The 26,175-nt window shown below is 40.9% G+C and overlaps 1 protein-coding gene across 8 annotated transcripts in view; it reads right to left on the minus strand.

Moving 5' to 3' along the window:
* Positions 1 to 265: 265 nt before the first annotated feature.
* The window catches only part of TTLL5 (tubulin tyrosine ligase like 5), a 123,692-nt gene continuing 97,782 nt past the window's right edge, over positions 266 to 26,175 (minus strand). For 3 of the 8 annotated variants that reach the window (XM_068192795.1, XM_068192794.1, XM_068192796.1), the window contains 4 exons: positions 25,161 to 25,335; positions 17,685 to 17,905; positions 10,554 to 10,639; positions 266 to 818 (listed from right to left, as the gene is read on the minus strand). In XM_068192795.1, the coding sequence (XP_068048896.1) occupies positions 778 to 818; positions 10,554 to 10,639; positions 17,685 to 17,905; positions 25,161 to 25,335 (523 nt within the window). In that variant the 3' untranslated portion in view covers positions 266 to 777. Of the gene's footprint in view, positions 819 to 10,553; positions 10,640 to 17,684; positions 17,906 to 25,160; positions 25,336 to 26,175 lie in introns of those variants that run through there. The other 5 variants (XR_010999913.1, XR_010999914.1, XM_068192797.1 and 2 more) reach the window with 5 other exon arrangements.

Genomic DNA, 26,175 nt, shown 5'->3' on the forward strand with positions numbered 1-26,175 from the left:
GCAAATTTTAACTGGAGTGCTTCACCAAGACACTACTGCAACTGATAAGAGCCACCTGGGCCTTAGGGTTCAAGCCTGGGTCTGAAAACATCAGCCAATTAAAAAGTTTACAAAGTCTAAACAAACAGAAATCAAAATACAAAATAAGCCACACAGAATACAAGTGTCCTACAGTGAAACAAAGACACATTTAAAATCCTGTCCAGTATAACAACAGCAAATATTTTGGGCATGTCAATTAATAACTGAAATTATAACCAAAGCAAAAAAATGAAATTACTTTATTTAAACTGTTAATTTCTATGGCTCTGTGCCAAAATTCAAGATGGCAACCAACACAGACATCTCCAGTCACATGTTCTAATATTTTTCTCTGCTGATGTGATGAAAGCATGGAATCTTGGCTGTTACCAGACTAGAAAAGATTGAAACGACTGAGCAATTGAGACTTTATGTTCAAACCTGGACATTAGGAAGAACAGCTGCAGGAAAGATCTCTCGTCTTACAGAAAGATCTCACAGTTAGTGATCAGGAAGAAATGGAAGGAAGGGACAAAGACTCAGCAGCAGGAGCTCTCAGAAGCATTCATTCACCTCAGCTTGCGGGTGTATCACCACAATCTGCTTTCACAGATGTTTAGATATTCTTTTCAGGGGGTTGCTCTCTCACCAAGGTCTCCTCTTCTCTCATTTTGCCTGATATGGGAATGTGATGGTGTGAAGTCACTGCTGCTGCTTCTTCCTTTGTCCCATATTTGAAGCAACTCTTGGGATTCCTCACCTGGAGTTCTGTGTTAATCCTTCTTTGCGAGCAGAAGCTGGGGAAAAAAAACAAAGTTTTTTTACTCAAATATTTTGAGTAATCATGGAGGACTGTTTTGTGGGGAAAACTGATGCACTGCTCTGCAAATCTCAGCCATCACCAGAAACCTGGGTGTCCCTATCACACAATCTCTCTGCCACAACAGATGAGATCACAGAGCAGTATAACAAAACCTAACCTAGTAAGCTACTGTGTGAAAAAGTACTCTTGGTATTCCTTTCAAGCACCAGAATACCTTCTTCAGTCTTGCTTCTGACTCATGTGATTCATCTCTTCCCATGCACCCTTCCTCTAAATCTTTCTCCCCTATCAGTATCCTTTATCTCTTTCTTTGGGTCTTTTACTCATTTGTTTGCATGGGAGTCGACTTCCCCAGTCCAACAATGCTGAGGGCCTTGCTGCAGGAAAGCTAGGGGTGTGAAAGGCTGATCTTTAAAAAGAAACAAATTGGGAATATGGAATTTTGCTCCCCACTCCCCCCCCCCCCCCCACCAATTATTATAAAGATACAGTTTTGACTTCTACATACTGTAGCATTTTACTATTTAGGAACATTATGGGAAAATGTCAATGTCATCTTCACTTCTTTTACTTAAACATCCTTAGACAGCCCTTTAAAAAGAAAAAACGAAAACACTTAGAAAAAGTACCAAGTTTATTTTGGACTGCTTGCATTTTACAGCTAATCTAGTAGGTAAAGCTTGTCCCGTGTATTTGGCACATCAGTTTGCTCCTAACCATGAGCGACATTTGTTGAGCAATGTTTCTTAAAAATATCGCTATATTTAAAGAAAATACACTCACTCTCCTTGAAAGTCCAGCATAGAGCCAAACATCACAGAGCACAGAGGATCTGGAAAGATGCTTAGAAAGTGGAATTGCCAGCTATGTCACCGCACAGAAAATTTGAAAACTGAATTAGGAACCATACTGTCAACCATGTGCATTAAGGCAGGATACCAGTCCAGAAACGTACCCCTTGGCAATATGCTGAAATTAAGGAAACAAAGGCACATGAGAGAAGGCAGCCAACTTCAACCTCATTTTCCTGTTTTGAAGATGTTTGAGCCTTCCTATTCCTACAGAAATGCATAGCACAGTTTGTCTTTTCTCACAAACTGGGTTAAAATCACTTTCCTTGAGTTCTTTATGATTACCTCGAAGGCTCAGTATAGAAAGGGGCATTCCTATGTCTACAAGTAAATATGTAAGTTCCTATCAAGAGTGCAGCTTGTTGCCAATTCAGTAATTTCATAAATATTAATGTATATAATGCTCTGAAGTTTTATAATTCCAAAGCTACTGGTGAACATTCCACCTCCTTGCAGTTGAGTAGATGGAGGTTATGGTTGAGTAGCAGGAACAGAAAAAGAGCTCATTGCTGACAGAAGCCAACATTAAAGGTTCATTCTCTCCAGTAATGAAGAGTCATTGCAGTGAATCACCATATACAACAGCATGAGCCTCCTTTATTCTCTGCCTGCCATGAGGTGTCAAAGTATCTGCCCATATGTCTGTCCACATGTTTACACACTATTATGTCATCCATGACTGCACCTCAAAAACTCAGAACAGTAACAGTGGGAAGAAAAGGATTATCTCCTTTTTATGGATACGATTCTGAGTCACAAGAAAATCAAAGGAGTTGCATGAAGTCATTTAAGAGAGAGCTGCACACTAAAATTCATTGCCATATAGACTTTCCCAGCACAGATGTACATAGCCTTGCTCACAAACCAGCACCTAAGCTACTGTGCTTCCAAGCTGCAGGAATAAGACAGAGACGAGCACAAGGCTAAGTGACAGTACTGGGCCAGGAGCCCATGCTAATATTTTTTACAGCTAGTTTGGACTGTTTCATCTTACCTGCAGAAAATTTGTGGGAGAACTGAGCAGCTTTATTGAAGTCTCCTGAATCTAGTGTTCAAAGCAGGAACTTACTTTCTCCCTGAAAAGCTAAGATTATCCCAGAAATTCAGATTTCTTTTTTTATCCCAGAGTGAATTTCTGATCTTAGAATGATGTCCAGCATTCTCTTGAGAATATATAGTAAAACTAAGAAAGACAATAAATAAATGGGGTTTATTTATTATCTATGGGTGACTGACACTAGCAAGCCAGGACAGCTGACAACAGAAAGCCAGCCTTCCCTCCCCCATATTTTGAGCACAATTTCAACCCGACTTGTTGAACCAGGAAGGCAAGGGAAAGCAGCAGCTCCAAGTCATGAAAATTTTCTTGGGGGGTGGGGAGGCGTGGATGTCTGAGTGTGTGTGGGAAGTGTGATGTGTATGTCATGAACAGTATATACAACTGTATTCCAGACAAGTCTTCCTGCATAAAAAAGCAGTGAGCAGACTCACTGACAAGTAAAGAAATACCAGTGGAAGTCAGCATGAGCCTTCCTGCTCTCCATGTTAAAGACACTTACCACACACTCATCCCAACTGTTAATGCCCTTCTGTACTTGACAGCCTTCTTTCTGATTTCTCTTATTCACCTCTCCACTCCTGGGTTCACTGTGGCTCCCTCTTGTCTGGCTCTTCCCCACATTTCATTTCATAACTTCACATATATGTTTTAGCCTATTCACACACATTTTGGCTTCTATTTTTAGCCTCAATAAAACAGTGCCAGATTAAAACAAAATCCAATTTGGATGGGCAAAATCATCCCCTCTATAGGTAGCTTAATGCCAAAGGACCAGATGTGAGGCAGAAGCAGCCACAATGTTATATAACCTCTCCTGGTCATTGCACACCTGATATTGAAGGACATTTCCAACGCAGCAAGGAACCACAGGCAGTTCACCATCACCTCACTACTGAGAACAAGCAATGCCCAAGCCTCCCGTCAGGCAAAACCACCAACTGCCTGCAGTCATCACTCATCCTGCTTCTGAGTTTGTCAGATGCAAAGGCTCCTAAAATTCAAGCTGAGTTCTAGCTCTCAGACAGGGAAGCTGACTCTAAAGACTGTTCTTTCCATTTTCTCCTGCTTTCTCAGGAAGAGTCCTGAGATGTGGAATGTCCTTTCAGTGGCATGAGATCAGCAGCAACAGGAAAAAGCTTCTTCCTTTCATAAGAGAAAGGCAAAAGGTTGAGTGAAGATGTGAGAGGCAGATTGCTCTCACAAAGTTAAGGAATAAATGTCATTTCTGATGATGAGAAGTGAACACTGATCCTCAGTTCTATCTGAGAGGCGATGGCTGAGCTGGATATTATCTTATCCTCTGAGAAGGGCCTGGAATGCTGCTTCTGGCAGCACTTTATATTCTGTTGAGACTTAATGAGTCTTACATACACTTTTCTCAGAACTGGGTAAGCTCAAACATAGTCATGTCCTGTTGGTAACTTGTATCTATTTTAAAGTTACTGATTCAAAACATCAATATTTGCTCATTGTTAATCATAAGATAATAGTTCCCTGCCCCTCCAAAGAGTACTAAGAAATGGGGTAAAAAGAAAGCCTCTTTACCCTTCTGCTTTCCCTTCAGGCCCATCTGGTACGACAGGCTTGTGTGTCATTATCTGACCTTGGATTGATTGATCAACTAAAGCAGGGAGTGAAATTATTTTTACCCCCTTCCTGTGTGCTCTCTTTATAAAACTGTGGAAGTCAAAAGTTAAGAGAGAAATTATTCAGGATGTTTTTGTGATGCATAACAAAACCAATGGCTTTAGGAAGATAACTATAAGAACAAATGTGCAACTAAATATCCTCCATTGTAACTGATTCTTTGCCCTCCCAAAAAGGGAGGCACAATAGTAGAATTCAACTCAAGCCCAGCTTTCCAAAGTATGATAAAAAGGACTAATTCTGTTTCTCAATGATCCTTTCTCTGCATGGAGACACCATTACAGAGAGATACTGACAGAACTGCTGTTAACAAAGGCTATATGCAGGGCCAGAGACTGCACCAGAAAAGTTTGATGCAAAGCGCTGGATATCACACAGGAGCTCCCTCTTCAATGATCCACCCAGAGCTTCCCAGCCAGACAGGTGGTTCTGAAAGGATTTATGTGGAAGAGCTCATCACGACTCCATTCCTGGGCTAGTTGGATAGTTGGATTACTAGGATAAGTAATGAGGTCAAAAGTAATGACATCAAAAGTTGCTCTTTTGTGTCATAAGATACCTTGTGCCTGGGTCTTCAAAACAATCTGAGGTAGAGGTTACTTGAGGTGCCCATTTGAAGGTCATCTTTTGAAGTGAAGACCATTTGTGCAGTCAGTCACAGCAACAACACAGAGAACCAGGAGGGTGGCAAATGAAGACTGGAATTAACAGGATTACTGAGAAGGAGGAAGCGTACCAGCAATGTGCTGTGTAGAAACCTGAGTGATTTCTATTCCCAGCTGCTCCTGATGAAGGATTTGGACAGTGTGGTGAGACCAGCTGAAATCATAGTCAAGGTTCCTCCTGGGAATGTGGTAACAACATAAAAATAAACACATCGGTGTTCAACAATCTACTGCTTTCCAAGGCTGCAGGGAACCTGGCAGAAGCTGAGGAAGCTTGGACAAGGCTGGGCAGCTGGGAATTCCACCCCACTGTAACAAATGGCTGGAAGACTGACACAGGCCATGCACAGTGGTAACAGTACATATTACATCCCATCCCCACCCTTTATGCTCCAAGAGAGTTGAGACATTCTCACTGATAAAAGAATCTCCAAATTCCATACTTTTTTTTTTTGTTTATTTGTTTAGATCTGGCAAAAAAATATGAAGTAATTGTATGTGTCTTGTTTCTATGCCTGCTGTGTTTACTTGCCTTTTTTTTTCCTGGACCAGGACAATTTAGAAACTTGTACATTTGCATACCTGCTAAAGGAATCTAAAGAGGCTGCATATCAAGAATAATGTTCAAGCAGTGGGTAGGCAACAGGCAGTCTTAGCATCTCCAATGGTAACTCTAATTCCAGGTCTCCAATAACAAGACATATAACAACATGACCTTGTTTTGAAGGTCCATACAATAATCTTGGATATAAAAAACTTTGGGAATACACAGTCTACTTGTAGATTTTCTGTAAAATGAAAAAATCTGGAGCATGCTAGATGGTGAGAAGAGTGAGTACAAAAAGGCTCGTTACTGTCACTAGTTTACAAGCAGGCTCCATTCATTGCTCCATACTGGACCACTCTGCTTACACACCTACAATATTTGGATGGCATTCAGACACTGCTCTCCACCTGAGCCTAAAGAAGGATATCACTAAAAAATTAAGAATAGCAGCCGGTCTTCTATGTGGATTAGATCCAAACCATTTTATTAATCCCCATATTCTTCTAGTCTCTTTGCAGTTCAGGGTGCAGTTTTAAGCCCTTACACAGATGATAACACACTTTATTGCAAAGAGTTGCATACTTTCTGGACTTGGCATTCATGCAGATACTGGGGCAGGTGAATGTCTAAAATAAACAACTGTTCATCACCCTGCAACTAAGCACAGCTGCAAAACTGAGAATCATGGGAAATAAGTCTATACCAACTAGCTCAAGAAGTTTCATCCTCGTTTCAGACTGAGTTTTGACACTCACTTTCTGCATCAAGTATTTTCCAGAGAACTAAAATACAAATAAATTAGCTTTAGGCTCATGTTTTCAACCAGACTAGATAGAGATCCAAGATTTCGCATGAATTAGCAGTCTTCACTGTCAAACCTGAAATGCATATTATTAATTTTAACCTCCTCTAATTCTTATGGGTTTTTTTCCTCTCAGCAAACACAGTGGACAAGTTATGTGGATACTAGTAATATAAACATCAGTACAATAAAACTGCATTACTGTTAATCAGTCTGATTATGGAAATATGAAGGTCCTGTCAAGTTTGGAACCATCAGTCTTGCACAGTTTTAATGATTCATGTTTGTAATTATATAGTTTATTAGTACATTATGTTTTTGTCATAGCAAAACAGAACTCCAGAGGTGTTCTGTCTCCTAAAGCTTTTAAAATAAAAATGTCACAAACTCTCAAGAAGCTGGCAGCAAATGAAGGATAAAAGCCTAAAGAACACAGGTATCATTCATACAGCAACTCAACAGTTGCTGTCAGCCTTTGGGTATCACACCAAACCAAATAAAATCAACTTGAGCATCTACTCTACAGCTGCACTGAGGGGTTAACTATACTTTCAGATTGTTCCTATCTCCAGACTCTTGCAGACAAGAGTCCAATTCAGAAACAGAGAAGCTGCCTGGGACTATGCTGTTGTATTTTCATAAAGTGCTCTTCATCCTCTGGTCTCCCCAAAACCTCCTTTCTGTTAGCATTTTCAAAAATGAAAAATAATCAATAGAAATAATTTCTAACTTTGAGATCAACACATAACCACAAAAATTCCTTGCTTGACATTTGTTGCCAGCTTGTTCAAAAGCTGAATTCTGATGGAAAAATGACATATTTTTTTTCTAGACCTTCACTTTCTGAAGAAAACAAATTCATAGCTATTTACCTAATGCCACTAGAGAGGAAAGGAAAACAAACCAGCAAAACATGGCAAAATATCTCTATACACCTTATATTCTTAAAATATATAGTAAAACAAAAATGACCAGCCTGACCATCATCTGAACTCTAGCACAGCCTCTATATACCAAGCACAGCCTCCTAAAGACAACCTGGACCTCAACAACCAACCACAGTACTTAGCTGTTGCTTAGCAAGCTATACTCTGAAGAAGACTTTGAAAAGAGAACTGGTTCCTTAATTCAAAAGCACTCCATTTCAATAATGCTAACTGAATTGCTGAATTCCACAAAACAATCAGTGTCATGCTGAGGGACCCTCAGAGTAAAACAGAATATAAAAAGCAATGTGATAATGGCTCTATTTTCAGAAACCCACTAGTGGCTGAGTGTTCAGTGAAAATTCAGGTCACAAGCAATTTACATGCTCCCTAGAGGTAGTAATTCTTAGTATTTATTAGAATAAATCCTGCTAAACTTCCAAAAATTTTTGCTAAGAATCTGTCTCTTCAGACACTACAAATAACCCCCATTTGCTATCTTTCAAATTTAGATTCCTGTCTGTATAGAGTCATGAGTCTCTCTGCCTTCTCTCTCATTACACCAGTGACAGACAGCTCCCACAACTCCTGCCTCTCTGTGAAATGAGGATGAGGCCACTTTCATTGTAGTGGTGGTTTGTTTCAGAATCCTGAGCTACCTTGCAGAAACGTTGACTTTTATTTTCCCTTTTATTTCAGAGGATCTGTTCTTGAGAGCCTGAGCCCACTGCACAACAGTGTCTACAACTGCTACATCACAATTGCAGCACTAACCACTACTGAACTGTCTTCTGGACAGTCTAGTTAAAAGTTTCTATACTGCCTGACTCTCTCTTCCATTGAGCAACATCCTGGCTTGAGGCAAGGATGACTCGTGACACCTTTATGCTTCTTCACAAAGCCCCATAACTATTCTCAGATAGGCTGTTAGAGGAGAAGGCCTATTCAAGCTTCTCAGACATTTTCGAACATCTGTGTGTATGTGTTTATACACAAGTCCTGCCTGGTTCCTCTTTTATATCTGCAGCTTTTCACAGCCTTCTATCTTTAAATGCGTGCAGTTTATTCTGTGATTTGCTTTATGACTTGTGTGTCCAACCTCTCCAGTTGGTATCTAAGATACTAAATACATGTGAAACAGTAACCCCAAGTAAACTGCTGCTGAGGGGAAATCGGGGCCCTAGTGTAAGCAATCAATGGAGAGAGTGAAGAAGAAAAACAGCTGTTCCTGCAGCAAGGACTACTACTGTGAGAGTAGTAGTTTCAGAGACACAAACTGGGCACAACAGCCGCTGACACATACCAGTAGCTTGGTGCAAAGCTGAAGAAAATATCATTCCCCAGTTTCCAAGAACAAACATTTGGCTCCAGTTAGTTTAATCACAGCAATACTTAGCACTCTTCTTGGAGCTATGTACCTCTTTTAGCAGAAAGGAAGCTTTGAGTGACCCATCCACCATGGTTCTACTAGTGTACCCCTAGCCAAACCTGGGCTTTACCTAAGCCCTGATACTGTTAGTTAAATAGCAGGGTAACCCTTTGTTTCAGCTGCAGAGAGGGCAGTTTAGCACAATGCAGCTAGACCAGCTCTACAAAAGGAAACGTGAGCTGAAGTTCTCAATTCTCACTGGATTACAACTATCCTGAACTTCACAGTTGTTATCTAGCCTCTATTATTCCTCAGCTCTGGCTATTGCATCCCATCATTAATATTATCATTCATCTTCATGCATGCACTGCGTAGGTATTCACAGAAATGGGGAAGGAGAGCAAAATGCTACCTACAGTTATCATGGACACACATAACAACAGTATCCAGAGGAGATGAAGAGATTCTCTTGGAAAGGTTAAAATTACAGGGTGGCAACTGTAACTGTAACTCTTGAAAATGTGAAAAAGAAGGCAGAATCCGGCACACAAACACCTTCATATAAGTCCACTCAACAAACCAGTTTTGTCAATATAATGAGAACTTCATTTTTACATTTACTTTTAAATTTATCTGTAACCTTGCTTTATATACTGTACTAAACACTTAAATTGCACTATACAGTAGACCAAAACTTTTGATTCAGCTATACACAGGGTCAGCTATAATACAGGGTGGACATAATTTTATTTGTTTGGATAATCCCATTATATGCCAGAGTATACTGTCATGTTCCAGTATACCATAGGGTGTTTTATATAAACTGTGGCCATTCACCCTATAAAATTTCTGGTAGGATAACTGGAGTTTTTGGCAGGTGGTAAGTGTGGGAGGCAGTTTGGAACTCTATGTTAAGTGCATTAGCTGAATGTTTGTGCTAGAGGATCAGCAAAAAAAATCACTGACATAAATAAAGGAAATGTCATATTTTAAGTTTCAGAGATAAATATGCAAGAGATGAACCCCTCCACAAACTTTTCTTTCAGTCTCTGAAAACACAGAGATCAGTGCATTAGTGACACTTAAGTCATGTTTTCACAGTTCCATTGCAAAACAGAAGATCAGAAACACAATTCTTCAAAGCATTCTGGAACATAATGTGTCCACATATTCCATTACAGCACTATCACAAATTACTGTGAGCCATAGGTAGCATGGGTTTACAAGACTATGCTCTACCTGCCAATAGGCCTGCATAAATGATTGGGTCCTCATTTTCTGAGAACTTATCAGCAGATAAACCTGTTTGAAATAATTAGCCACTAGAGAAAGATGAAGATTTGATTCTGTAACTCCCAGTGATTTTCTATCAGATACTTTCATGTCTACTACTTGACTTCACTATGTAGCTGATTCACAAGTCCCAGCTATGTCTTTCTGCACTAAGAGCTTTTCTGCAAGACCAAAGAAAAATGTAAAGAATGTCCTGGCCCTTTATTACCAGCCAAGCTTAAACAAGAGAGCATCTTGAGCCAAAGTCTAAAGCAAAAAGGAACCACTTGAGCCAAGGCAGTTTTTTCCCTCCCCAGCCATATTTTAAGGGGGTCTTCCAACTCTAGGAAACTCAGCCTATGCTCCCTTCTGTTTAGTCTTTTTAATCCCAGGGGGTATAAATTCCCTGCACAGCTGAACCCAGACTGTTACCTAGGAACCACTACATGTAGAGGAGGCAGCTGTGTTTCTTCTTGCTGATAAGTTTTTTCCCTGCCAGTTCTTGAAAAAAGATGAAAGCATCCCAGCATACCCACCCCCACTTTCACGGTCTTTGGCACTGTCACTCACCTGTGGAATACATCCCTGGCTCACAGGGTGCAGCACTGTTGAGGCTGTTCTGGAATCCATTCAGTTGCTTTTCAGTGGAGGTCAACCTAAGAGGTAAAACCATAAAATTAGACAGAGGTAAGTGATACAGCAAGAAAGAATAGAAGTCTCAAATAAAAAAAACGAGTTTACATAAACTCACTGGGACTGTAACCATGAAGCTGTGCTGAACATGGTTTGAAAAAGGCAGTGACTGTAACTGACTCCAAAAAGCAGAGCAAAAAAAATGAACAGTCAAGCCACCAGGGAAACTTCAATGTGACTAAAATACTTAATTGTTTCATATGCCTTGGAAGCTGATTCTGGAGTATAAAGAAGATGTTAAATTGTACTGGACCACCAACATACATTGCAACTAGTAATGCTATGGTCATCTTAGTCCAATGATTTGAATTAAAGCGATTAAGCAACTGTTGCACAGAAATGCACATGCTGTCAAAACATACTACATTCAAGAGTTAAGTCTTTGCATCTTGCCTCAGCAGAGAGAACTCATTTAGCCAAGATTCTCACTTATCTTGCAAACTAAGACACACGGGATGCATCTAATTTTCAGTAATCCAGTGCCATTCTTCAAGCAGATACCTTCTGCAAATCCTTCTGCATTGATCTCAGCACTTTGAGTCGCAGCAAAACTACACTCTGTAGACTACAAGTGCACTCTGACTCGGAAAGATTTATTACCAAACTGAGACCATGTTCTCCTACAGAAAAACTGGGTCTACTCACAAGAGAAGGGCAAGCTATACAGCTGCAGGCATCTATTCTGTCCTTAAAAATCTATACAATTATCCTTTTACTCCTGGTTTGTCCTCTCCTCCCTTATTCTTCCTTGCTGTTCTTCCTTCTGGCCCAACTCACTTCTGATCACTACAGACTTTTCTGTGTGCACTCATCTCTGCCAGAGTCCTTCTTCACTCTTTCAGTTCTGCAGTGTTACAGCTGCTCTTCCCCTGAAGAGCATCATGATCCCCAATCCCCATGGGATGCCCTGGCAACTAATTGACTGTTACTCACTGTTTAAACACGTCTATGGTTTTATCTGAAACCTTTTGCTTCCAGATTTCAAGGTCAGCAAGGTGCCAGAAACCCCAGTGTTTCTGACAGCTAAAAGGTCTGTGAGGGATGCCTGCATTTTATTTGAACTGGATTTCAGTGAAATGAATTGGAGTCCATACATGAAGGGAGAGGGATGTAGATACATTTGCATACCACAACCCCTTACTTCAGTCAGTTTTAACTGGAAATGCTATTGTCAAATGAGGTGCCTGTTTCTGTGTTTATTGTCTCTTGGAGAGAATTTTGGATCTGTATCTATGGGGTTTTTTTGGCTGATATTGCATGGTCTTTCTGGAAGCTGAGAATCCAGATGGATCTTTATGCTTCTTACATAGAGGTTCTGGGCTCATAATTAGCTTGCACACTTTGTTAACACAGCACAACTGACAGCCAAATTTAGCTCACCCTTCTGTAAGTAGAATGCAAGACTAGTAGTTGAAAAAGCAATCAAGAATGCCAGCAAGTACAACAATAAACAAGCAAAACAGGGAACAGTCACTCTTCCACCTTATTGTTCAGAGAATTTCTTTATCTCCACAGACTTGCCCTTCTTCTCTGCCTACCCACAACGTTGGGTACCTTGATTCTTGCAGTTTCAACAGTCGCCTCATTCCGAGAGCTCATTCTCAGCTCAGCTCCTGGCATCTCCCACCATGCTAAGATCACTTCCTCATACTCTCTGTGCTGTCCTGATGAAAGCTTCAGTGCCAGAACATATTCACTGTTTAAACTGAGGTAATCCCTTTCCACTTTCTTCCTCCTTGGATTGGCTAAAACCCTACTGTTTTTTTCTCAGTTTCCTACTGTCAATGTCTCTGTTGTTTTTGCTTCCACTTCTCCAGTGCTATGTTCCACTTCTCCGGTCCATTGTTACGTTCACCATTTCTTACTCAATACTACCAAAAACAGTCCCAACTATCCCCTCCATTTAAATATCTGTCATTGCTCTTTTCTATCTCCTATATGGCTAACTCCTCCTCAAAACTGATACTGGCTTCCTTAATTTAGGTACTACACTAGCATTCAACTGCCCAGCCTTGGACTGTAAATTCTGTTCCACAGGTGAAAGATAAATACTTTTTTGACTGAATTTTAACACCTCTGTTTTAACAACATATTTCTGGGATGCTACAGATGCATCTAAAGGTCCAGTGGAACCAGACAGATCTGACACTAACACATTCACATCGCAAAAGCCCAGGTTTGACAAGAGGACAGCAAAAGATGTAAAGACCCAGAGGCAGGGAAGCTTGTTCCTCTTTGTTGTTCTTGGATGGGGTACCCCTGCATGTGTATCTGTGTGTATGATCTGAGGCTAGCCAAGGGCTACGAACTACGGGTCTAGTGAGCCCAGCTGTGTCAGGGTGTTAAATCAAGGCATGTCTCTCAGATGCACTGCTTTTACTGCCAAAAATGTCTAAGGGTCAGGCAGCCTGAATAACCCAGATATTCAGGAGCTGAAAAAACAAGTGTGCTGCAGTACAGCAGTAGCAGAACAGTCAAAGGGGTTCCAGTAACTGTTAGATGCATGTTCTGCTGCCTGTCCTCTTATCAGTGGGCACTTAGTTTCTGTGTGTGATGTACCTGGCTCACTAAAGACACTTCACACATGGGCAAGACAGGATACAAAACAGAGCCAGAGTGTTTTACAGGGCCTTGCTCTGTGATAATCATCTGCTTTTAGCACATTTGCTAGGCTTGGCCAGTGGATCCTAGAAAAGCTGGCCACTTCTGTGTCCAACTGCAGTCAGACCTCCTCCCCACTCTGGGACAGATTTCCTGAACCCTAGAGAAATGGATCCCCTCTACCCTATTTCTGTACTAGTTACAATAGAGAAGAATTTTTGCTCTTCTACTGCTGACACCATATAAAACAAAAGAGAACATGGTAGAAAGATTTTTCTTCTGTAGTGGTGGGACTTGAAAGGAATATTTATTTTGAAAGGCTTACCGAATAGAGTTGTTATGATATTTACAGAGATGCTCAGTACAAGAAATTATGCCATGCTGATCAATATCCCCAACAGTTTGTAATGTTACTGCTGGTAAACTTGGTGATCTTATCTCTCACTGATAACATCCTGAACAATAGGCTCCTTTTCCCTACCTAGCATTTCCTCTGCTTATATACAGTGGTCTAATATTGACAGATCAATTTTTCTGAGATGTTTTCTTTGACTGATGGTTCTGTTCACAGGCTGCTCAAAGCCTTACTCTTCTTGACACTGTCAAAGAGAGAAGGTTTCTGAGAAGTTACTATGTGAACAATAGCACAGAAATGTGTATTTATTACGGCTTAGGCATTCCTAAAAGCAGAAAGATTTTTCATCTACCACCAGTTCACTCTTGTGAACAGTTGAGCTAATGTAATTTTCTACTTTGCATGCTGTCATCTGTAATGTGAAGACTATACACCAAATACTGCTTCCAGGGAACATCTGCTTCATTCCATTGCTTATAAATACTGTGTCTGTGATCTCTATCTCAAAATATCAGCAGGTCTCTTCATGGTTCACAGACCTGTCAATAGTAGTGGCAACATGAGCAGTGGGAAAGACCCAGTCTGACTCTGGGAAAGAAAAAAGAGCTTGTTGTGTTAGATGTTCAAAAACTATCTATTAGTGATACAAGCACATTTGATCAAAACTATGGAGCCCTGTGAGACCCTTTTATGGCACTATATTTCAGCATAGAGCTGCATACTAAACCATTTCTCCCAGTTAGTCTTTTTCCACACCTTAATACGGGCCCCAGTTTTCCACTCTGTTAGTTTAAGCAAGGAGTCTGCTTTGGACATAATCCACTATAAAGTCAACCTACCACCTTTTACAAAAACAAGAGAAGCCAGGAACTGAAAAGACAAGACTGAATTGTCTGGCTGTTCCATTACTTTTTTCCTTTATGTTTCAACCAGGAAAGTGTCCAAGTTACTAGACAGTTTTTGAATTAGTCAGTAATGTTCATCTTTAGCATTTCATTCTGTTTGTAGTTGAGTTTTCTACTTGTTTCTTCCTTTTCTGGAAGCCATGTATGCTGGCTGGAGAGAATTGATAACGCATGCAAGGAGGAGATAAGTCAAAGAGACAAAGCTGATTTTAGTTTTGTCACCACAGTCCTGTCTCTGGAGAAATTCTAGAAACAACTTGAAAGAGATGATCTTTATTAAATTGTGAAACAAAAGCCAGGCAGTGCAAGAGCAAACAGAAATAAGGTCTGGCTTACTGAAATATATGGGGGAAGAAAGAGACACGAGAGCTTTAACAACAGAATGGGATTCGTTTCAGTGAGTCTTCTGTAAATAATACATAGCCCTGAGATCCTCTTTGAGGAAAGATATCAGAAAAACTGCCAAGAAATATTAGAGAGTGAGAGAAGGCAGCAAATCAAAATGTGACCTGACAGACAAATGAAGCAGCCAAAAGATGTTATGGAGAAGGATATTTGCCATATCATAACCTAAGGACATGGTAGTCTCATCAGAAAAGTACAATTTTGGGTGCCACACTCCAAGCATTCTGACAAACTGAAGAAAAAACAGTAAATTCAAGACAATTAAGGACTTGGCAGATAGAACTACTATCTGAGGTTAACAAAACCTCAACAAGTCTAAGCAAAATTAGGTTACTCCAAGTAAAAGAATATTCAAAAGATGGAAAGTATTTACATGAGAAAGTGTTTAGGGTTCAGGAAGGAGGAACAAGGTACAACAGGCTGAAATAAAAGAAAAAATCAGAAAAGAATTCAAAAGAAAATTCCAGAAAAAATCAGCACATCAGGAGAGACCAGGTGATTAGAAGGTTGTCTAGATTCTTAAATAGATTTTTATAGCACACAGTAGAGCTTCTACCACTGGACTTTTCTGAAAATACCCTGTACAAATTATTGGGGACTGTAGATAACAGGCTGAAGCATGCAAGACATCTTTTTCTCCTCTAGTCCATGTTCCTTTTACACAGAGGCTTATCTCCATTCACTCTCTTCTGCAGATGTGTATCTGGTCTTTTCATGACAACAATGAATGGATTAAATTGGTCTGAGACATAGCAGTTTTTAAACGATCAGCTCTCAGTGTGTTGGAAATACAGCTAGGCACTGTTGTTTTCCATGTAAGTGAAAAAATGTTACTGCAAGATCCCATGAATGGCAAGAATGGGTTTGGAGCCTTGTGCTGGAGACTGAAAGGCAACTTGGAAAATATTTCCGGAGCGGCTCCTTGCAGCCTTCAATACTTGGATTACTTTTCTGAAATTCTAAAGGAATCTTTTGCTTTTTTTCCCCCTTCTGTGCATTTTTGGTGCTGAACTTTTTCCGGTTTTCCCACACTCCTGCCTGTCACAGAGCAGAAACCACAAAAATGCAGCAAAGTCAAGTCTGTCCAAGGAGCTGCAATTCCATCTCACAAGGATAAACATTTCCTTTGCCAAGAAGTGAGCACAGCACACCGGCATCTTCAAATACACATCCCCGCTGCCCAGCAGAGAAACCCACTGACACAGCCTGTCACCTGTACTAACAAGAGCCACCTAACATGAAAGAAATCAGATAGCAAAGCCACCAGAGCATACCTGCCAGACCTGGTGCTCACATCTGCATTTGCTGAGCTGACAAAATTTACTAACATCTTGTTTTCTTTTTAAATAGTTTTGGGGGATTAACTCTGTGTGCTATCTCTTAAGATAGCAAGAGTACAGGCAGCAAATACACAAACTTCCCTAAAGTAGTTCTGTCCAAGTTCCTTAAATATGCCTTGCAGCTCCAGATTTGATTCACACACAGTGACTACATCTTCATGAGGTGTCTTTCATCAGTAATCTAAAGCTAAAACTTCTCTCTTTAAACAGGAAGTGAAAACAGAATCAGGAAATCTCACAGGAGCTTGCTCTGAAAGCTTTAAAACTCTTCTGGCTGTAGAGTAAGTACAAGGAAGGAAGTTATGAAAGCAGTTTTTCAGGATGAAACAAGTCTGAGGATATATGAGGGAAAACCTGAAGAAGGATTTAGACTAAAGCAGTTCTGCCACTTAAGAGGAGATAAATAGAGAGTCGAGGAAGCTGAAAACCCAGAAGTCTTGCTCTCATTTTCTCATAATACACAAAAGAGAAAACATACCAAGAAATGGAAAGAAGGAAACTTAAAATAAGTAAGCAAAATTTCATGGTGAATATTTTTGTTTGTTTCTAAAGACAGCATTTGTTTTTAAAGATAACTGTCAAATCCATCCACTTACCTTAGAATAGCAAGCATTATTTAACTAAAAGCTTACTAAAAGTTAAAAGAAGGATTTCTACATTTAATGAGAAAAGCTATCATTACAGCAGGCACAATATAAGCATTTCATATTAAATAAACACTTGTGCTTGAAGGCCTAAATCCAACATGGTGTGTTAAATTTATGGGAAAACTTGGCTCAGGGGCAGATTATCTTCTTAAAGGTATTGAATTGCTTTGTTTGCTTTTTTGGGGTGTTGTTTTGGTGTTTTTTTTTTTTTTTTTTTTGGGTGTTGTTTTGGTTTTTTTTTTTTTTTGGCATCCTCTTCTAGATTGTAGCCCCCATCAAAGATTAGACAGAGGGAGTGACTTAAGTGCCTAAACATAGATGTACCTTAATTGGTGCTCTCAAGTTATTTGAGACATCTGCATGGGACTGACAGATACAACACAAGAACTACAGAAGACCTCTACTCATCTGGAAGAGCAGCTGGAAGTCAGATGGAATAGCCCTGGGCATCCAAAATGCCACTAGCACCCGGTATTTACGTTACTGAATCCCACTCTGGAATCAATTTGACAGTTTCTATGTCCTTACCTTTGTATGCTGTTACAGTTACCTTCCATATCCTTATGAAACACACAACTACAACACAGTGCAATGCTTATTTCAGTATGTACACCTCAGGTTATTCTGAGATTTATCCTGGACAGCACAGCCAAAAAGATCTGTCAGAGTCAGATGCAGACAGTTTCTTCTCCAATATTCATTTTCAGGGGAACCAGTGCCAACTCCCAGTTGTGGATGGAAGAGATAAAACTTACTTGGATATCCTCTGGGCTGCAGCCTTTCTGATCACTGCCTGTCTGTGGTTTGTCGGAGGTTTTGGAAACAGCTGAGGAGCTGTACTCTGGGATGGCATCACTTTGTCCAAACTGGCTGCCTTCTGGCCACCAGAAGTGGCATTTGATGTCTTGCGGGCATCAGAGCCAGCTGGCACAGATATAGAACTGGTGCTGGATTGTGAGCAGTTGGCAGAAACAGCCTGGGTAAAAAAAGAAAAACATCCCATAGTAATTGGTGATTACCTCTGTGAATATTGCTGAGAATGCTGATGGAAGTGGGTGATTTTTGTGAGGGATAATATCTGCCTGGTGAAGGCAACCCCAGGGCTCCAGGGAAAGTCCCACACATAAAGAGTTAAGTTGTTAAGTCAGTGAATTTTATGCCCCTGGAAACCAGGACTAGCTTCTAGTAAGGCAGACAACCTCACTATGCCACAGAATTCTACTATTCCAGATTAAAAAACAGGGTGCCAAATCCTCAATTTAATCTTGAAGTGGGCTTCTATCCACAAAGAAGCGAAGATTTCATTACATTGACTTTCTGCCATTATCTTGATAAATTATTCTTTATGTGGGAGGTAGGATTGAGACACAGTTCTAGGAAAGAGAAAGGTTATAGGGAAGATGATACAATGCTACTATTAGGTCTAACTGTGTAGGTGCTTGGAATAACAGAAAAGCTCTAGGGTACCTTGTTCCTACAGCACCTTCTTCTGAAAAAGGAACTTAAGCTCCAACACTGACAAAACAGAAATCCCCAGTAATATCAGGGAACAGAAAATATTTCTATTCCTATACCATGTGGGAGAGTAAGCATGTTGGAGATGTGACACAGGGAACAAAAGGATCTGCATGTTATGAGACACTGGAGAACTGAGCAACGGCCTGGCAAAGCAGGGACTGGAGAATATTTCCTCTATGGGAGCTCTGCAGACTGCTAAACTCTCTTCAGAAAGGAGCAACCTGCTAGGAGTTCTGCTTTGTCTTTCCTCAAAGTCAGTCAGATTCCCAGAACAGAGGCAATACCATAACCTTGTAATTTGACATCTAGAGATCAGTGATAGGAGATAAGGGGAAGAGCTGAGCCCTCCATGTGAACCCCTGGGAGCAGTGCCCTTCACTGAGTTTGTCCTCAGTTCTTCCTTGGGTGGAAAATACACAAAGCCACAGCAAATGGGCTCCAGGCTCCAGAGAAAACCACAGTCTGAGAGCTGGCTGAGTCTCAGCACACAGACAGGAAAAGCCCCTCTCCCCCGCAATTCTCTGGCAAATGGCAGAGCAGTGGTGTGTGGGAAGGCGTTTCTGACAGGCAGGGCTCTGGGGAGAGAAGGAAGTGCAGGAGCCAAAACAGGCCTGTTTCCTAACTAGAGCTCACTGACAGGATGCCCTTGGGCTCCCAATCCTTCTTAACCTCTCCCTTCCCTGAAGTTCTACCTTGATTGCAGCTTCCAGATTCTCAATAAGGAAGCTAGTACAAGTGCAGAAGTCTGGAAAAAAGCAGCCACACCCCACATCTCCCCAGAAAAACAAACTAAAATGGAACTTGGAACTTAGTCTCTTGCATGTCAGAGCCTGACACATTGTAGGGTTGGGATGGAGACCCTCAAATCCCTGCACCCACTTCTTATTTAGCAGTGACATTTCACTGTGAAATTATATTATCCATATTTCCTATAAGTTCTTTTGATATGATGCATTCTTCCTGGAAGCTCTTTTACTTGTCACCAAAATCACTAAGATCCTGGAGTTCACAATGCATACAGTCATAACCCTTTGTCTGTGTTAATATGCACTGGCAAGGAGATCCATGACTCTGAATCAACAGCAAGCATGGATGCTCTAACAAAGCCTGATCAGCAAAAACTGTGTTGAAACCTGCCTAAAGAAAGGTCATGGATGTTTTTCTTGGGGGTTACAGACTTCTGAAAATGCCTTTGTCTCCACATTGTGCTGAGATTCTGGCTGTCTTCCAGGCAAGGATGGGGAGACTGGAAGCTGACAAGGACCATGGCTTCTGGATTCAGCTACAAACTATACTGCCCTGCTGTGAACTCCATGGGGATAGGACAAGAAACCAGGAGAAGCTTCTGTGCAAATAAAGAGGACAGCTGGGGAGAGCAGAGCCTGACCACACAAAGGAAGGGCTGGGAAGCTTTCAGCACATCCAAAACACAGGAGACAGACCTTACCACTCATGATTCTGAAAACTAAGGGTCTAGGGAGAGCAGAAGCCTAGACAAACCCTGACAGATGCAGTCCTGAAGCAGGCAGCACCCTAAAACTACTGCTGCTTCAAGTGAAAAACTTTCAATTACAGTTCCCAGTCTGGCAGATTTAACTTGATGTTGAGGAGACATGTGCTACCCTAACAAGTCTCTAGGGCTACAAATCTGAAAAATACTAAAAAAGCTATAAGATGTTTTAGCTAAAATTTCTGTAAATTATTAGCGAGTTAATTCTTGCGCACAATTTTCTGGGGAGGAGAAGCAGCATTAACCCTGTCTTGCCCATGAAGAAAGCACTGACACAGAAAATATTTTTCCCTACATCACAGACTGAAGCAATATCTCCTTGTTTCAACATCTACAATACCATACACAAAGTATTCCTTGTACAAAAAAAAGAGAAATTTTTAAATTAGAAAATCTCAAAGTGTACACCTTGTCAGTAAGGACAATGAACATCTAAGAGTACTAGTCAGTAGCAGCTAAGTTTGGGCTGTTAGTGATCAAAAGCAGAGGTAGTGTAGTACTGTGAAGAAAAGCAGATCTATTAATGATCTTCAAAAACAGAAAGAATGTTCCTGGCACTTACCATCCCTGTATCTAACACCCATCCCTAGCACAGTAATGGAACAAATGTTGCAAGCAAAAACATGTTCACTGTGTGACCAGAGGAGGTAATGAAGCTCATTTCCTGTGAATCTGTCTTACAGTATCTAATATAAAGCACACCTCAAATTATGCCTCCCTTCATTGGTCTGGGCATTCTTGTGTTGGATTTTGTGCTGTTTAATTAGGAGTGGTCTCACACTGAAGCCATTGCCTTAGTGGGAACAGCAGTCGAACCCCCCTTCCCAGATACATGTCTCTTGATTTTAATGTAATTTGTATGGAACATAGCTGTGAGATTTTTATCCCACAGTCATGCACATTCAATTGGATCAGCAAATCTGAAAAAGATGAGAGACTCAGCAGTGTATGAGAACTGACAGACAGATGCACACTCACATGTATTGCATAGAGATCCGTGCAGCTAGTTCCAAATCCCTGACACTGCAAACTGAGACGTTTATAAGCAATAAACAATAAAAAGATTTTAAGTTAAAAAAAAAAAGAAAAAAGCAAACCCAACAAAACACAACCCACCACTTTTAGAAAAGCAGTTGTGTTTCAGATAACATTGCAAAAATACAGAGAATTAATAGCCTTGGAAGACCTTTCCAGTCATATAAATTGTTTAGTGGAAATTATTTTGAACACAAACTAATGAATTCAGTTAAATCAGTTTGGATACAATGATTGATTGAATTGAAAATTCAGAAAGTGGAGATAAATAGCAGGGTCAAAATGTACTACTAACTACCACAGTAGTAAACTGCACTAAGAAGAGTATCTTGGGGTCTTAAAGAAGAGCAAGCTCATAGTATGTACAGACTGGCCTGAACCATGTCCTCTTTGGTAAATTCTTCAGAGCAAGAAAAAAATATACTTTATTCAGCTGACTTGGTGCCTTCTGTTTTATTTCTCTTGGTACTGGTAGCTCTCTGGGGCAAGGATTGGGCTGTATCATTGTATTGGAAAGACAGTTAATACATCTGGGCATTACCACAATTCTAATAATAGTGACAGGATCAGAAACACGGGGACAAAATTTCAGCTGGTATAAATCAACTCAGACTACTGCTTTCAGAACAGTTGTTCTGTTTTACTTGCACTGAGACTTTGACTCATCAGTATCACAAGACTCAAATAGGAAAAATGGCAGTTAGCACATTTAGTGGGAAAACAATCTGAGGGAGAAAGCTGCAAAACAAGAATGAACAAGAAACGGAAGGAAAAGAGATCCTGCAAATCTGACAGCAGTTCAATATATAACAGTTTAGAAAACAGTTTAATGATGTTCAAGGCTGCATTCAAAGTTGCCCTCAGGCAGCAATAATATAGTTCTAGGAATACTAGGAATATTATTCACAATACTCAGCACTTCCAGTCAGATCTAAATAAATGGTAAGGATATCAGAAGAGAATCACAAATATTAAAAGACAAAAATTAGCTGAACTTCATAAAATGAAGACTATTTCAGAGGACATACAATTTTTAAATGACTGAGAGGAGAATTATTTAAGATTAATTTAGCCTAATCTTCTACAGCATAAAATCTAAGTAAAATGGTGAATGAAACTGTGATCACGTAACTGCCCACACAACTCATTAACATGATTCATGTCTTATTTAACATGAGCCTTTTTGATGTAAGCAGGACTGACAGGGATCATTCCACCATACAATTGTACTTCCCTTGTTTTAATTTAGCTTTTTTTCCCATGTGAAATGTTTGGCATAAAATTTTAAACCCAGCAGATGCTAGGCCAAGCAGACAGAACATAGCCACACAAAGAAGGAACCTCCCTAACAGCTAATGGCATCTTTCCAGTACAGGAAACAATTAGAGAATAAACAATGATGGTATATTAACTGTCTTGCCAACTGCAGCAGTGATAATAACATCTAGGTCATAACATGTCACACGAAGTCTCCTTTAAACATTAAAAATACTGCTATAAGCATGTTTTTCTTGCCTTTTGGTTTGATTTTGTAATTCTTGTTCCTTGATTTTACTGATATCAGTTTTAAGCTTCTTGTCTCTGTCTCTACTTTCAAACTCTTCCCCTTCCTGTTTTTGTTTACTTTTCTTAAGGTCTGTACTGTGTCTGTTCCTGGTCTGTATCACTCCACCTATTTGCTGGTTAGATTCTCATCCAGTCAGTTTGGTGTTTTTCTTTTTGTCCAAATAATAAAGTACCTATTCTGCAGTCAAAGGTCTATTCCTACCGTGCTACACTGTGTGAACTAGCTTCTGCATACAATGAGTGAAAACTTTGTAATAATTCCTCTTCCTCCACCCACACAGTATTTGATATTCCACAGATTGTTAAATGCCTGGAGAAATCATCACCATTCTTACGTGTCTGGAAAGTGTTCAACCAAGAGTGGGTGCTGCAATAAAGCACACAACAAGCCTTCATGTTAACACACATGGTAAGACAGAGCCAGTGCATGGTAAATGGAGGGATTCTTATGACACAAATACTTGACTAAAAAAGCCCATGCTTTCCAGCGCATCTATCTCATCAACATACTAAGCTGGTTAATGTAGAGGAGAAGCATTTGCTGTGTTATTAATCATGGTGCTTCTGTTACTTGATCACATATACATAGTCCCACATGTATCTAGTCCCTTTGCCAGAGACAGAAGGAAAGACTGGCACCTAGTCATGTTGCATGGTCACGCCACACTCAGGGTGTAGTTCAAGACATATTAATTAATAGATGCACTTCAGCTACTGACAAAAGGCTAGTCTGCCTTCTAACCATAACAAGAACTTGAACAATCAGATGAAACAGTCTCAGGGATATCCTGCATGCATTCCCCAAAGTAGAGAGATGATGACACTCTTTCAAGTGATAGGCCTTCAGTCTTGAGGGATGTATTTCTTCTGCTGAGGGAAGACTGACACATTTGAATGTAGCAGGCAAGGCAACAAAGGATTAAGTAGTTCTCAATAAATGGGAAGGAAGAGAAACAAAACAGCAGGCAATGGGAGACAGGTAGCATAGGTAACACTGACAAGGAAATGTGATAAAGCCATGCAGGCTTGGATAAGCTACATGAACTCTAGCTAAAAGGGGAAGGGTGAGGGTCAGCATGAAAGGGTGGTGCAGAAGTCGAAGCAGTGTGAGTGGGAAGATGTAGGTCACAGAATGCATAAAAAGAAGAAAGAGAAGGCAGATGAGAAGGCAGAAAAGAGAAGGCAGTTCTTATAAAGGCCAAGTCAAAGGACTAAAGTCTGAGAACCTAATTAGCAGAAGGAAGAGGTCAACGACAGAAAGCTAGAGAGGGTGCAGGGGAAGGCAAGGGTAGTGTCATGACTGGCAGGGTGGGCATCAGAGGACAGATGCAACTGTTATTGGAAGAGGAGAGATGGCTGGCTCCATACAATGTCTTGAACAGGAAGTGTCCAAGAGACAATCATTTTATTAAGATGACATTTTATTCATGACAGAAAGTCTGAAGGCCCCCATGTTCAGCAAGCATTTTTCTTCAATAATGTCAAATTCAGTGCAGCCCGAGTCCTGCAGCATGGCAATAGCCTCAACACAGCAACTCCAAAATGCTTGGCTCAGAAGGAGAAGGGAGAGAAAGGAGGGGGGACGTTGTGGGGGTGAGAGGAGGTTTAACAAAGAATCATTTTAACAGAAACTCCTGAGTAATGGCTCTGCCCCAGGCCAAGAATAACATCAGCTCAATGTCAGCAGTTACAAGAGGGCTCAGCCAGGCCCCATGGCCAGCTCCAGCCTCCTCACAGGCACAAGCCAGTTTATGGCCCTTTCCTGAGCTTGTGAGCAGCTACATCTGCCCACCCAGAGCCCAGTGGACAGAGATGAAAGGAAGACCTCCTGCACGGAGTAAGAGTGAGAAGGCTGTAGGTGAGAGATGTTGAGGATGGAAACTACATGGCTAAGTAAGGGCCTTGAAAGAAGGACAGCAAGGAGCAAAAAGCAGAAGGGCCTCTCCTTCAAGATACTCCCAGAAAAGGATGAGGGCAATTTACCTATAACCTATTCTCAAGGGCCCTGACTAATGACTCATCTGCTTCACAGGAGGGAGAGTGGGTGTCCAGACCTCCATGTGTTAGGTCTGTTCAGGGGGTCCAGTCATGCCAGACGGCCAACAAACAGCTCTGTGCTACTGGAGACCAAGTTGTTTTGAATGAAGATTTGATCACCCAAAGGCTTCCTTCCTTTTAGCAGGGAAGCATTTTAGACATCACTCAGAATACATCTCTCTCTCTCTAAAAACAAAGTAAGGTAACAGGTGTATCAATTAAGTCATTATAACCTTGAAAGCTTCTCCCAGCAGAATGAAAATGCTGTTCCATACAGAGTGGTCCACCTCTGGCATCTAGGAGCCATCCAGAACATCAGCAATACCAACCCTTTTTCATATTTCCTCCAACTCTTTAGATGTCAACATAATGGAAGAAGCTATTGGGAACCACAGTATCAAAATGCTATCAAAATCACTGCAGGTAATACTGGTTTTGTTGCAACCTACCTTAAGAGCTACTTCCTTGACAAAATCTCTGCCATCCTTACTGTCATCTGGATTTGTTTTCACATCTAAGACTCAGTCAGCACTGCTACATCCAGGCAGGAATTTTTCTTAGTTACCTGTTGCCGTGCTTGGTTTTGCTCCAACAGTTGCCTTGACTGAAGTCTCTGCTGCTGAAGTTGCTGCACAGCAAACTGAAGCTGATAGCTGGGATGTGCCAGAGGACCTTGTATCACCTTGTGGACACTGTTCTCCATCTCTCCTTCCAAGGCAAAATGATGATTCTCTGGACCCCTGAGGAAAGAAGAGCCATGTTTTCACTGCTCTGCCTATAAGGCACTGCTGCTTCAAAAAGATCTCTTAATACTTAGCCATCTATTCATTTGTATTAAGAGGCTTTAGCAAGCACAACACCTGCTGGAGGTGTCATGTGCCAACTGCTTCCTGCTAAGCACTTTCTTGAATATAGGCTGGGACTATATTACTAGGCATTCTCTTGAGGAGAAAAAAGGAAAGGAGACTAAAAACTCTAAACGGGAATATTTCTGTGGCTGATTAGCATTGAAGACAGGCAGAATAGCAGCAGGAAAAAAGCTGATTCCCATCACTAATGAGATAATTATTTATTTAGATTGGTAGAGGCTTTAATACAGTCACACAAGGCTTACTCTAAGTACATACCTGCTGCAGTGACAATGGAATAGAAACAGACATGCAGTGCAACATCCAGAGAGGATAAAGGCATGGTTGGGTGAGGTTGGAGCTAGGATACATGCTGACTCCATACAGTTACAATACAAAAGGCCTGGGGGGGAGTGAGACAGGCTCATTTCTTTCATCCTCAGAGAAATGCAAGCTTTTCTTAGAGGATAAAAGGCCTCTACAAAGACACAGGAGCTCTTAGAGCCCAGGCTTACATGGTAGGAGTTCAGCTGTGGCCTGCAACATGATAAGTACCAACAGAAGCTCACTAGCTTGCTTTGAAGTTTGTAAGCCTTGGCGAGAAGGCAGCACCAACACACTTCTACACACGGCTGAGGGGCTTTGCAGAGAGCAGGTGGCAGACTGACAGGACCACGAGGTGTCCTGAAGAGGCTACAACAGCCCAGCAATTCACACACTGTGTGCTCACAC

This window comes from Anomalospiza imberbis, chromosome 6 (assembly GCF_031753505.1).
Source record: "Anomalospiza imberbis isolate Cuckoo-Finch-1a 21T00152 chromosome 6, ASM3175350v1, whole genome shotgun sequence".
NCBI classification, from domain to species: Eukaryota; Metazoa; Chordata; class Aves; order Passeriformes; family Viduidae; genus Anomalospiza; species Anomalospiza imberbis.